The sequence below is a fragment of the Ochotona princeps genome, chromosome 1 (assembly GCF_030435755.1).
Source record: "Ochotona princeps isolate mOchPri1 chromosome 1, mOchPri1.hap1, whole genome shotgun sequence".
NCBI lineage: Eukaryota > Metazoa > Chordata > Mammalia > Lagomorpha > Ochotonidae > Ochotona > Ochotona princeps.
In genome coordinates, this window is record NC_080832.1 from 41,671,373 (window position 1) to 41,685,540 (window position 14,168).

Consider the following 14,168-nt stretch of genomic DNA (forward strand, 5'->3'; position numbering starts at 1 on the left):
CTTATTATGTATGTACAAATATTCAAAACCCTCAAATCCTAAATGCTTCTCCTAGTCTTAAGTACTTTAGGTAAAGCACACTAAACCAGCTTTGTCAAAACTGATTTTTCTTTGCATGGTTGATGTATCTTTGGGTGCCAAAGTTTTTTAATCTGCAATTTCTTGCATCTTCACAATGTCTTAAAACAACTAAGGTTAGTTTGCCACTCAGTATAACTATACTCAGACTTTGTTCTTACTTCTACTTTTCTTTCTAGGAGTTCCATGGTCTTAAAATTCCAGCAAACTATTTTCACACTTACTTCTTCATGTATAATCTAGATCACTCAATCCTGCCCTATTTTAAAACTCTCATCTCATTTAAAAAGGGAATCTTTTGTCCACTTCTGCATAATCAGTGGAAATGTCTTTAATGATCTCAAGGAGTCACGACAATACGTGTTTTTTAACCTTCTAAAAAAACCACACAGTTTATAGACAGGCTATCTTTATACTAAATTAAAACTTTATTGAATAAAAGACACTCTTCAGAACACATGATCTGATGGACCAGGACTACATTACATGCAATGAAGCTGAACATGACAGTAGTTTAACATGGAATGTCAAACAAATTAGCAATTTCTCATTGTACAAAACTCTTTATGGAGTTGATGTCCAAGAAGAAAATTATGATTCTCGGCATTTTCACCAATCATCTGTGATGACTTTGAGAAAGTCATTTGTAGAAAATGGCACATATCTTCAGCATACACTTCAAATAAATTAGTTACATGTGTACTACTGAAACCTTTCAACCTCCCTTGCATTCCAAAGAAAATCTTAGTGCAAACATCAAAGTTGCTGGTCACTTCCATAGACTGTCAAACTTATATTGTAGGATACAAGTTCTGAATTAATGTGTACTAATAAGTAGGACAAAATCAAGAATACCAATTACTGCAAAATTGATTTAGGCACACTGAATATTTCATTCTAAGCATTTCTTCTATATCTCTCACATTAATGACTAAAGCCTGTTTACAGTACTAAAATTCTATCATTCAAGCATCGATGATTACATTTCAGTAATAGCATTACTGCTATGTTCTAAAATAGAGGAAAAAAAGAGAAAAAAATCATAATTAACAAAATCAGTATCCATCATAGGATGTAAGGGGAGTAGGGGGAGACACTTCACGGGGAAAAAATGTGCTCTACTTGCACAGCAGGAATCACATAATGTAAACACCATATTGGCCCACACCACAAAATCCATGAGAAAAGTTCAAATTGGAGCCCTGTGTGCACATTATTTTCAAATCTGTGTTTGTGAGTTTATACTGAATCTGCTTGTACCAATACATGACAAATAAAAACATTCTCTTCCACACACATACATGTACAAGTGATTGTTAAATATTGAGCATGGCTTGCTTCCCTGACTCTAGCTCAAAAAATGACATCCCAATTGATGTAGAATGTTTACAAAACCATTAAATGAATGTGAATAGTAGTAGAGGAATGATGAAAATAAGTGATGGCAATGATGTGATAAAAGCGGATGTAAAAATTAATGCATACAGAACTGGCTGTGATGCAAATGCATGAAAAAATTTTTTTTCTGTGGGCCTTGTCAGAACTTTTGACTGATACCAAGAATAAAAAAATATAGTAGCAAAAGTCCTTAGACACCTGGAGGGTCAGGCCTAGAAAGCTCACCTTCAAAGTGCAAACTTTGACAATGGAATGTTTTAGCAGGGATGTAAAGATAATCCTGTCTTTTCCTTGCTCAGAAGAAGGAAGATGTTCAGGAAGTATTTAATCCTTGCTAAAAAGCTATTTCTGTTTCTTGGTAAAAGAAAGCAAAATATTTAGCGGCAGTTAATCACCCACTCTTTCACATATACAGAATCATTCTTGAGGGTTTGAGGGAATGGGAAGGGAAGAAAAGCCCTTATCTATATTATCACCTAATGCAACTCTTATTTTATGTTCTTTGAATTCACTACATTAAATACCAAATATACCTCCCATATTGGTATTCATTCCCTCCCCTTCCACCCACCTATCCCAGATACCCCCAATGAACCTAAGAATTCTACTGTCTTTATGTTTGTTTTCTAAGCCTCATGACTAAGGCTGTTGAGTACCACCTCCACTAGAGCAAAATTAACACCTAAGGTGCACTTTCTACAGCACCTGTTTGTTTTCTTCTCCACAGATTGCGTGGAATCTTGCTGCTTAAGCCGCATCTAGATCTCCAGGTCGTCCGGCCGAGGTCTGCTACTGGCGCGACTGCTGGCTCTGCTTGAAGGTCGCTGGTCCACAATGGCTAGAGGCTGCAGTTCATGTCCAGCCGCGAGTTTTTTGGAATTCTGGTTATCATCCGGGAAATCAAAAGGCTGCGCATGTGAGTTAGAGATGGTACTTCCTGCCTGCCCCATTCGGTTTTGTTCTGCGCTGTAATTAGCCCAGTTTTGCTCACTTGCTTGCTTGTTGTAATTGCGGCAAGAAGAATTGTTTCTGTCGCCGGTGACCAGCTTGTACCCAGGAGGAGACATGGGTGAGAGAGGAGCAGTTGGTGAGGAGCAGCCGTTGAAATAAGCGTATTTGGGGGACCCACAGTCTTTGGATGGGCTCAGTGGGCCAGTGGTGGCGTGGTAAGGATCACTTTTGCCCTTCACACGATCCTTCACACCCTTAAAGAAGACATAGAAGAGCTCAATGATGTTCAACGCAAGAGACACCAAGGACACCACCAGCATGAAGATAATAAAGATGGTTTTTTCAGTGGGGCGAGAGAGGAAGCAGTCCACCTGATGGGGGCAGGGATCTCTTTTGCAAGTATAAACAGCACTCAGGCTGAATCCATAGATGTACCATTGGATCAGCAGGAAGGCCACCTCGAAGACAGACTTGAAGAGAATGCTGATAATGTAGGTGCGCAGCAAGCCCCCTCGCATCTTCACTTTGCCGTGCTCTTCAATGCCGTACTTGAACTTCTTTATCTCAATCTGCTTCAAGTGCATCTCCACGTTGACACCGTCAGTTTGGGCAACTTTCAGTTCCTCCTCCTTCTTGTTGAGCTTCTCTTCCTTTCTCATCACATAGAATACGTGCGCTAGGTACAAAAGGGTGGGTACTGACACAAATATGATCTGCAAGACCCAGAAGCGCACGTGAGAGATTGGGAAGGACTTGTCATAGCAGACATTTTCACAACCAGGTTGTTGAGTGTTACAACGGAAGGCAGACTGCTCATCACCCCAAGCTGACTCAACTGCTGTTCCCAGTAGCAGGATTCGGAAAATGAAAAGGACCGACAGCCACACCTTCCCTCCAGCAGTGGAGTAGGCTTGGACTTTGTCCAGGAGTTTGCCTAAGGCACTCCAATCACCCATGTTGCCTGAGCACCACCTAGAAAGAAACAGAAAAACAACTAAAGGATCACTGATCACAAATCCATAGTTCAAGATACAGAATTTTCCTGATGATATTGCAAAGGATTTCATATTTTTCTAGCATTCTTCCCCTTGAAAATCCCCCTGTCCTGTTATCTCTTCATAAAGAGCTCTTATGTTGTCCTAGAAAAACAAGTCCCAGATGCAGCAATGTAGCGGAGTGATTTGTAATCTCAACCTGAGAAGATGGATGGCTTACTCAACTGTTGCCTTGCCACGTGACTTGAGAAGCTGTCTGTGCTAAGTGTCTCTGCTTATTTTATTTGTTTGATAAATGAGGACAGTTCTTGCTGGCCTGGTAGGCCCATGACTGGATGCAAGCCTGGGCACAATGCTGATGTGTTACTCAAAACATAGGCATGCAAGAACACCCCTGAGCACAAGAAAACCCATGAACTCATATACACACAATCTTTTAAAAAACTGATACTTTATTATTCAACTTTACTATGAGTACTTATGCATACTCTATTACTTATATAACCTACTTTCCACGAAGATTAAGTATACATCATTATTTCATGTAAAACATTCAATTTATCTCAATACTACCTAGAAATCACAATATTTTCTCTAGAAAAAAATAGTTTTTTGTTTGGATTGCTTATACTGTGAAGTGCCTTGGGTGTGATGTGAGGACAGACTAGCATGGGTGTTGGACTGGTGAAACTATCCGTGTCTCCCTCTGAGCGCTTGGGTTTGATTCTCTTCCCTGGCTTCCAATTTCTGCTTCCTGCCAGTAACACGGAAGGCCTAGATTGAGTTCCTTGCCTCTAGTCCTAAACAGGCCCAGCCTTGCCAGTTACAGCTATCTGAGAAGTGAACTGGCATAAGAGGTTTCCCTGTCTGACACTTAAAAAATAATAATAATAATAAAAATTATTTTATTGGGCTTTGGACTCTCAGTATACACATTTATCTTCATTTCTCTTTCAATGGCTAGTATTTCAAGCCTAGAACTTCCTTTTTATTAGGGATGAAAAAAAAAATCTGTCTGTAGAACTGATAGGGATCTCAAAAGGTTATCTAGTTCAATTTCTGCCTCTAATTGTCACTTGTTCATTTTCCTGAGGTGGGGGGGGAAGTGAATGTTCTAAAGATACAGGAACTATTCACATATTGGTACAATCCCCATGTACAAGGCTCTCTAGTACATTCCTTTGATTTTAATATGAAAAGCTGTGAAAGCTACTCATGTTTCACAGTTTGATACACACAATCTTAACAAAGGCTGGAAGTCAGGAAGAAACAACTGACATGATGTGACAGACGAAGAGAATATAGGCTAAATATGCAGACAGTAGTAACTGGAAGGTTTAGAAACTGATGAAGCAGACAAAATTTCAGTAATTAGAAAACGAGCAAAAACCCTCATGACGTTATAGTGTAGCCAAAAATGAGACAAGAATACACGTAGGTAACCTTCACATATACATGAGGGTACTTGAAAAACAGAGTTGAAAGGTTTATTATTTTCATGCCATGGGGCCCTGAAGCCAGGAATCAATTCAGATACTACGAAGGGCTGCATTAATTGGAAGCTACAGTCAGCAGCTGGAAGTGGGTGTTGAACCAAGGCATTCTGATGCATAATGTGAGATGCTTACCACCCCTCCACAAACTTTTGATGTATCCTGTGTAGCAGCTCCTCATTCCATAATGATCTATGAGCCATATTCTCCATGCATGAACTAAATGAAAGACAGGAGGAAGGGGGAAATCTTTTCCCATGCAATATCACATTTCTGTCTAATCACTGCATCTCCTGGCTATAGACAGAGGCCATGAAAAAATGGAATGGAAACTAGACCTGGGATTTCCTGAAGGGAACAAAGAAAAGAGATGGCTGACCCAGAACGGATGCCAAAGAATGTAATAAGAGAGGAAGCAGATGGGAAGGACCCAGAAATAATGCTCTCCCACCGGTCATCAAAGACAGTCTCCCACAATTACCCTGTGTCAATTAGAAAGAACTTCCCTTCTGCTTTTAGGAGGACCATTTTAGATTCTAAAGTGACAAGTTAGAAAAGGAAACCTGAAGTATGAAAAGAGCAGCTAGACCAGAACAAAGGCTGTAGACCGACAGTGTTCAGCAGCCAAGAAAAGGCCTGAAGTGAGAAGAGCAATTCAGTCATGATGGAATCTGATTAAGAGAATATAAATGAAAGCACTAAACTTGGAATAAAGTACAGTCCATGAGGGTCAAACAAACATAACAGAATTTTTGGAGCTTCATCAATAGGCAGTTTCTATGTGATGATGTGTAAATTGGCCCTAAATCTGTTTGTAAAGAATTACAATATTCTGCCAGTATCATCTGCTTTTGCTCAGATAGTCCAATTATTGGGAGAGAAATGTACCCAAGACAGTCAAGTGTAAAGCGATAATCCGTTTGCAAACATCTCATCACATTCATGCAATGAAAGGTCAGGATAAGTCTGTTTTGTTAGAAATAAATGTGACCACTAAAACATGATTGCATAGATGGTTGTCACAATTCGTTACGAAGCTCTTTACATTCTATGGGAAATGAAATTTGCTTTCAAAAAATTGTTATTTCACAAAGACACTCCACAATACTGCAGTGAGAGTTGGGTCAGCAGGCCACTCTCTGGGTCATAGTTCTGCTTTAATACACCAGCAACTTAATTGCAAAGTTGTCTCTCTTTTTTAAAGCACCCAGAGTTATAATTTGCATTAATGAGGTATACTCTTTCATCTAGATAAGATGTAAATTAGCTAATTGGACTCCTCATAACCCTGTAACATGTCATTACCACCATCAGGGACCATCAAACAGTATTCACTGTGATGGCTCATCTTGTGACAACCAAATGACTTGAATCACTCTTCCATGAACCAAAATTCGAGCAGCTGGCTGTTCTAGCTCCCATTCCTGGTATACTATTTTCATTTTCCCAAGTTTTTGTAGCAGAATTAACATCCTTTTATAAGGAAAAGGCATAATAGATTTATAGAATCCGAGGCATAAACTTATATTCAGATTAAACAGATATAGAAAAACCAACATAGCTAAGCATGTCATTTAAGTCATGTCTTTACCTTTTTCCTGATTGGAGTTTTATATATGTGGATCATGGTCTATGCAGACTCATTGTTTAAATTCCCCCTTCCCTCATTTTATTTGAAAGACAAAGAGGGAAAGAAATGAATTTTCCATTTGCTGGCTCACTTCCAAATGCCAGGGGTGGCCCAGGCCAAACCCGAAGCCAGGACTCCAACCACATCAGTTCTATGTGTGGGTGGCAGGGACCTGAATAGTTGAGCCTTACTCAGCTGCCTGTCAGGTGCACATCAGCAGGAAGTGATAGATTATGGTGTCCCAAGGAGCCTTTTTACTGCTGCACCAAATACCTGCGCAAAGCCCAGATTCTTGACAGCAGCTGGACCGCTCTGTGCCTTCTGTGCACCACATTAGATCACATTTTCCATTACCCTGTACAGATCCCTAGACTAGGAGAGCTTCGAGCACCAAATGCAACCTGTTTCAGAGATTCTGCCTTTTTTTTTTTTTTTAAAACTGAGTTCCTGAATTGCTATCACAATCAAATTGCCTGTACTTGTTAAAAATTCCATTCCAGACCATCACCAGTCTGGAAGATTTGATTTCTGAGAGAAAAATCTAAAAAATGAGTTTTTGCTTACTTTTTAAAACCAATGTTAACAGGTAATTTTAAAGTAATGCAAGCTGGGCCCCAGCAAGGTAGCCTAGCAGCTAAAGTCCTTGCCTGGCATGCGCCGGGATCCCGTATGGGTACCGGTTCTAATCCCGGCAGCTCTGCTTCCCATCCAGCTCCCTGCCTGTGGCCTGGGAAAGCAGTAAAGCACAGCCCAAAGCCTTGGGACCCTGCACCCACTTGGGAGACCTGGAATAAGTTCCTGGCTCCTGGCTTCAGATCTGCTCAGCACTGGCCGTTGTGATCACTTGGGGAGTGAATCATCAGATGGAAAATCTTCCTCTCTGTCTCTCCTCCTCTCTGTATATCTGACTTTGCAATAAAAAATAAATCAATCTTTTAAAAAAAAAAGGCAAGCTGGCAAAGTTTTTCTTTAAATTTGGGGTGTTGGGCCCAGCATAGCAGCCTAGTGGCTATAATCCTTGCCCTACACATGCTGGGATCCCATATGGACATTTTGTGTCTCAGCTGCTCCACTTCCCTTCCAGCTCTCTGCTTATAGCCTGGGAAAGCAGTTGAGGATGGCCCAAAACCTTTGCAACCTGCATCTGCGTGGCCTCTGGCTTCAGATGGGCTCAGCTCTGGCCATTTGTGGCTACTTGGGGAGTGAGCCAGTACATGGAAGATCTTTTTCTCTGTCTCTCCTCTATAGATATGCCTTTCCATCAAAATAAATAAATTTTTTTTAAAAATCGGGGTACTTTCTTGTTCAAAATATTCAGAAATAGGAAAAAAGGGTAGTAGAGCTGAAAGGGCCCAGGTTTACAGAAGGCCCGTGACTCAGCATGAGGAACTTTGGCTCTCTTGGTACCCAGGCTCTGTACTCACTAGGGTTTCCAAGGCCTCAGGACTACCCCTATATCCCACAACCCCATCTGCACTGCCTGAGAGCACAGGATGTAAATGAAACAGTTTAAAAACAAATTTTCTAATTTACCTTATGTTGGCTCTCTCTTTGGCTAAAACCTCACAAATACTGTCCCCTAAAGTGGAAGCCTCTCTATACCATTAATTTCATTGGAATTAGAAAATAAGATTTTCCACAGCAGGCAACTATAAACAAGTAGAAAAATAGGTGCTTAAAAATTCAAGAAATCTAAAAGCACATAAGGAAATGTGTGTGGGACTTCCTTACGGTTTTCTCTCAGTTTTATTTAAGAACTCCTGCCCCTTGCAAGAAACGTCTTTGAGCTCAGTAGGAACTACTGTGCTAGAGTATGATGTTCTCTGGTGGAACTCCTATGCACACAATTAACACAACGTACAATTAATTCACCAAAAAAGTACTATAGGTACTAGCCTCAAAATACACCCAGACCCATGAACTGGCTATAGGTCAGCCACCACTACCTCTCTTCAGATTTCCTGCAACTGGTCACTCTGCTCAAAAATCAACATCCACTAATCTGCTTTGATCAGTTCCCTTTATCCACAGAACTTACTTCCTCATTTGTTTCATTTCAACAGACAATTTCCATCAGGTTTGAAACAGCAACATCCTTTACCCAGTGGTGTCATTTCCTATCCCCTTTGCCCCGTTTTTGCTTTCTTAGAAAATAATAATAATAGTAAAAAACAAAATAAAAAGCGTTAGCTCTGCCCGACATTTGTCTTTATCACACTCTGCCTTTCTCGACTGGAATGAGCTATGTGAGTAATTACACTGGGGCAATCACTCTTACCCCTTAGAAGATGTTGCATAGATTAAATGGAGTCTATACAACGCAACTTGTTTTTACTATCTCTTTAGGATTCTTTTAATTTTATTTGTCTCAAACTTCTAAGCGTTCGAGAATATTTAAAAAGAAACCTTATTGGTTAAAACAAAAAGTCTTGCCAATATTTCAAGTGACAATTGCTGAAATCTGCTTCGAATCGTCTAGAACAGGCAAGAGCACTGAATGAAGAGGCTTTGCAACAAAGCGCTTCATAGAACTGTTTAGATGAGAATCATTAGATTTTTGCAGAACTAGAGTAGGCGCAATGGATGAACATTCAGCTTCATGTTAGGATGTTACGGGCTAAATTAAATAATGACAACACCAAACCTGTGGTGCGTTCCTGTTCTGGGATACCCTGACTTCACCACACTTTACTGTAACTCAAACCAGTACTGAAAGAAATGGCTTGCTTAAAATTGTCTTTATTTCAAGAATGACAAATAGAGGTGGTTAGGATTTTGAAGGAGGTGGACAGCAGCTGGTATTAACTAGACTCTGTAAGAGTCTGTGGGCAATGAACCGATTTGAACCAGGTGCCATGGAGCATACTCCCAGTTTCACATTCTGACCCTGGACAGTTAGCCTAACAATGTGCTGCAGCCAATACGCCTGATGCAGCAAACATCTGTTTTAAATTATGCCTCATTGTTCTTTGATTGCTCAGATTCTGTTCAGAATGACAACACTGACATTTCTACAGGTGTCTCATATAGGCCACTGAGTTGCTTAACACTTTTCTTCCTCCCCACCCTCACCCCAGGAACGGGGGTGGTGAAGAGTGGAGAGCAGAACAGCAAATACAAGCTTTTTCTTCCTTGATCTTCCCCTACTCCTGCAGAAGCCTCACCTTGCCTCAACCTGGAAACAATAAAGAGATGAGTTACAAGTTGAAGACTCAAGGACACTCTCCAATAAAAGAATGCCAATCCAGGATTCCCTCTCTGCTTCAGCAGCTACCCTGCACTCCCTCGCCTACACAAATTTCAAGGTCAATTTATGGATGCTGAAGGAAAAACCCTAAGCCAGAAGTTGCAGCCCAAAGCTATGTTCACTAGTGAGCTAAATAATTTTACATATTTCTACCCAGGGTTGGTGTTTCTTGCGCCTCTGCCCTCACTCCCACCTCCAAGTTGGCTATTTTTATATTCACCAGCCCTGCTATTTTGCAATCATGGGTACACATCCTTAGGGCCCAAGTGTGTTCGGAACAGTCTATTTTTTTCAGTAAGGAAAGAATGAGGTAGCTCACACTTGTCAAGCTCTTTGTGAGAGCTCCAGAGCGTACAGCAATTACTCTTGAAAAGCTTTTAGACAACACATTTATCATTTTGTTTTTGGTATCTTTAACAAAACACCAATCACAAACATAAGCACACATTACTTTTTTCAAAAAATTTTAGAAAGCTAGGGAAATAAGAAAATTAGGATGTCAAATTTATGAGATTTTTCTAAAGCCACCGACACTAGGAAAACAAACCGTGGTTTGAATTTTGGCAACAAGTCTGTACACACACACAGCTGAATGGTGAATTCAAATAGTTAAAGCAAAGTGGATAATTCAGGCAGTTATCCCAAGAATTCTGACCTCCCTTGGAGGAGAAAAGGTCTGGGGATTTCTCTTCTTAGCTTTAACTACCTCTACTGAATAGTGACATTAATGGTAAATACTAGATACCTAACTCTCTCTCTACAAAGCTGAACTTTGTAGATAAGATTTTGACATATCTATTCAGACAACTGAGAATCTTGAGGGGAAGTCAGAACAACAGGAAAGGTGGGGCAGAAGGTATTAATCACTGGTGACTTTCCTATCTTCCCTGGGGCTATGTAAAGGCGCCAGCTATACCTCTGGATAATATTAAAGAAGCGACATCAAGCAGCGAGACAGGGGTCCCCACCCTGCCCGCTGCTGCAATTTACAAACGTCTAAGTAACTAAGACATCCCCCAGATCTGAACTGTTGCCCTCTGTGGAACCTGTTTCCCGTGAAAGGTCAACACTGTAGGACTTTAACAGCCTAGGGTGAGAAACCGAGTGGCAGGAGCAGCTGGGGTGAGAAAACGCAGAAGGTTTTAGAAAAATGTGGGATATGCTTCCACAGTCAAGAAGTGGCAACGTCCCATCACTGCCCCAGGAAGGGGCAGGTGGGCGCTCCACGTTTGCACCCACTCACCGTGCCACTTTTCAAGCGACTCAGAACTCAACACACCACCACAGCAGAGCTTCCTTCCCGAGATTGGCACTATTCTCCACTAGGCCTACCCAGAAGAACTCGTCTTGTCACCCCCAAAGGCTTAATCTGCAATCGGCTTATTTCACTGTTGGGACCGGATTCTTTACATTACTGCCTTCTGTTATTTTCAGTAATCCTCTTGCACAAGTAAAAAAAAGGAGTCTTCTTTTGCAAGACCCTTCATACGGGAGTTCTAGAGTGTTATTATCTTGGTTCAGCAGCAGAGGAAATCTCCGCCAAATAAGCCGTGTGTGTGAGGACAACACGTGAGGGCTCTCGCTTCCCAGCACGGTTGTGGGACACACTTAGGGAGGAAGAGTGGCAGCCCTCCGGGACGGGGATCAAAGAGGCGGGTCAAGGAGGGCCCCCCGAGATAAACCTTATCAGAGATGCCCGGCAAACGTGCGTCACTGAAAGCCCGGGCTAGGCTGCTCGGAACCCCAGCCTGGCGTTTCCGAAACCCGCGCCTCCTGGCCCAGGGGCTGGTCACTGATTCCTGGCGGGCTCCAGGAAGGGGCTTGCTCACCTTCCTCCCCCAGCCCCACCGCCCTCGGAACACGTTTCATCCACGTCCGGGGAGTTACAAGTGCACTTTCAGCACGTGAATTCCCAAGGTGCTCAAGTTTCCCCGCCAGGGTTTGAAAGAAAAGGGAGGGTGAGAAATCACTCGGACAACTCTGAAGCGATCCCGGGCTCTGGGGCGGTTTGGCGCGCAGCCCGGTGCCCAGCCCCCGCGCTCGGGGTGGCGGGGAAGCATCCGCAGCCCCCGGCTCGGGCGCGCAGGGGCCTGGAGGGGCGGCGCGGCCGCGCAGATGGCCCAGGCGCCTCGCGCTGGCCCCCGGCCTCGGAGAGCTTTCATTTTTACTTGCTTTCCCGCGTCCTCCGGTGCAAAGACTTGAACTGGGGGGTGGGGGGGTCACAGTCTGTGGATTCGGACTGGGCGGAAAATGCTCATCGGATAGCAAAAGGCATGGATGGGTTTCTGGTTAACTGAATATATTCCCAATAAACGACGCTTTTAAGAAATAAAAACCGAACCCTTCAAAACACCCATGAGCGGGATCTCTGCCTGGTGGCTAACAACCTGGCGGCCACAACCCACATACACCATTGTCCCAGAACGCTGAGGTCTTAGATGCCGAAGGGTTGGGGTGCGGATACTCCTTCGCCCTCCTCAAGGCGCTCCTTCGCCCTTTTCCTCCTCCAGCCCCGGTGAGAACACTCCGGCCGACTAGCCGGAGCGTTCGCCCTCCTCCACCCATTGAAGCTGCTCATCTCCGGAGCTGCAAGCATGGTCGAGCAAAAAGTTGGCTCTCCCGAGGGTCCCACATCGTTCCACAGCGGTTACTAACACAAACTACTATCAGTTGATCCTTAAGTCTTCCTATGAATACTCTGGATTTTGTATCTTGTTGTTTAATGGGGAGAATTCTAGGAAAGAACCACGTGGAAGTGCAGTCACCACAACGTCTTAACAAAGCAGATATTACAAAAGATGTTTGCTTTGTGAGACTGTGGAACATCATTCAAGGTTACCACCATAGGAAGGGGCACCTAGAGATGCATACCAGAGGACTCAAACAAAGCGAATCTGCACTTTGATTTTTTTTTTAATCTAGTCAGTCAAATCCCAACCCAACCCCCAAGTAACAGGACACCTAATCTATTACTGATTGCAGAAGATTAAACAAAATTACACTCTAAAAAGAACCAAATGGTCAACAAGCTATAAATTCTTCATTCTAATACGCAAGGCTTGAACCATTTACCTGTTGCATTATTAATAGAAACTTTTTCTAACAGTCAAAATATAAGTCCGGTATAGTAAAGTTTGAGCTTAAAACAGCAGAAACACTTTCAACTTCAAGTCCCTTTAAAAACACCATACATCAAAGTTACAGTTGACGCATCTGAAAAGTTTAGAGTAAAGTTCTATTAGTAGAAAAAGAAACTAGCAAATAAAGTTTTTTTTTTTTTCTCAACTTACTCGTTCTCCTAACAGAAGTGAAGTAGGCACGCCAAGTGATTGAACTCCTTGGAGGATGAAGTAAAATGAAAAGGCGAGTTCAGGCACTCAGACCTGTCTATTTAAAGTTTAAAAGTCTGCTGCTGTTTGGTACTTTCCTCACGCCTTCCCCCTAATGAAAGAAAAGTGCTGATACCTCGTAAAAGCTTTTTTCTAACTTGCAGCACAGAGCTTTTAAAAGTTTCAAGCCACTGACTCAACTAGGGGAGGGGCTAGAAGCAAGGGGAGGGAAGAAGGAAAGGCGAGGAGGAGGTGGGAAAGGGGCTGGCGAATGTAGGGGGAGGGAGGAGGCAAAGAAGACCTAGCGAGGTCGAGATAAAAGTTGCAGTTAACTTTGCTGACAACAAAAGACAAAGCAACGTTAGGTACATTGGAATTACTCCTTACAGATTAAAAAAAAAATGCTGCTTTTTAGGGCTTGTTTTTCCAAAAGACCTGGGATCTTGAAAACATATGTTTTTAAATATTACAAGAGTTTCTAAAATGAAAAAAATATATATGTATATACATATATGTATGACACTAAGGAGTGATAAAGAATGCGACCGGTGCCAGCTTGTTTTATAATGGCTAAGGTGTGTGAAGTTAGGGGTGGGTGTGAGTGGCCTGGCTGATGATCTAATTCCCTTCCTTTTAATTTGAGTGTGGACAATTAACAAAGGCAATGTGGGAATGTGAGGGAGACATCTCAAAAAAAAAAAAAAAAAAATCTAAATGGTGTTCCATTCATCTCCAGCCAGTCTTCCCGTCCTTCGACTGCTTTGTTTCTTTCAGGGAGCAGCAAGAATATGCTCATATATACTCATATGTGAGCTCATGCCACCTGTTGAATGTGTGGCTGTGAAATCTTGAGATCTGAACTCCAAGGAATCGAAAGTTTCCATTGTCTTAGTCTTTTCATGCCAACACAATAAAATCCGAATCTGTAGGGAATTCTCAGGTAGCTTTTATGTTTGTTTTGTTTTGTTTTCTTCCAGAATCAAACACAAACTACAGTTAATGGAGTTGGCTATAGTGGATTCCCCAAACTACAATCCTTCTTACCGT

The 14,168-nt window shown here is 42.2% G+C and overlaps 1 protein-coding gene across 1 annotated transcript; it reads right to left on the reverse strand.

The window, feature by feature from the left end:
- Positions 1-487: 487 nt before the first annotated feature.
- GJA1 (gap junction protein alpha 1) lies at positions 488-13,295 on the reverse strand. The gene is made up of 2 exons (XM_004587210.4): positions 13,083-13,295; positions 488-3,399 (listed from the first exon to the last, which is right to left on the reverse strand). Exon 2 carries the CDS (start codon positions 3,381-3,383, stop codon positions 2,235-2,237), a length of 1,149 nt encoding a protein of 382 aa, XP_004587267.1. The 5' UTR covers positions 3,384-3,399; positions 13,083-13,295; the 3' UTR covers positions 488-2,234.
- Between the last annotated feature and the right edge of the window lie 873 nt (positions 13,296-14,168).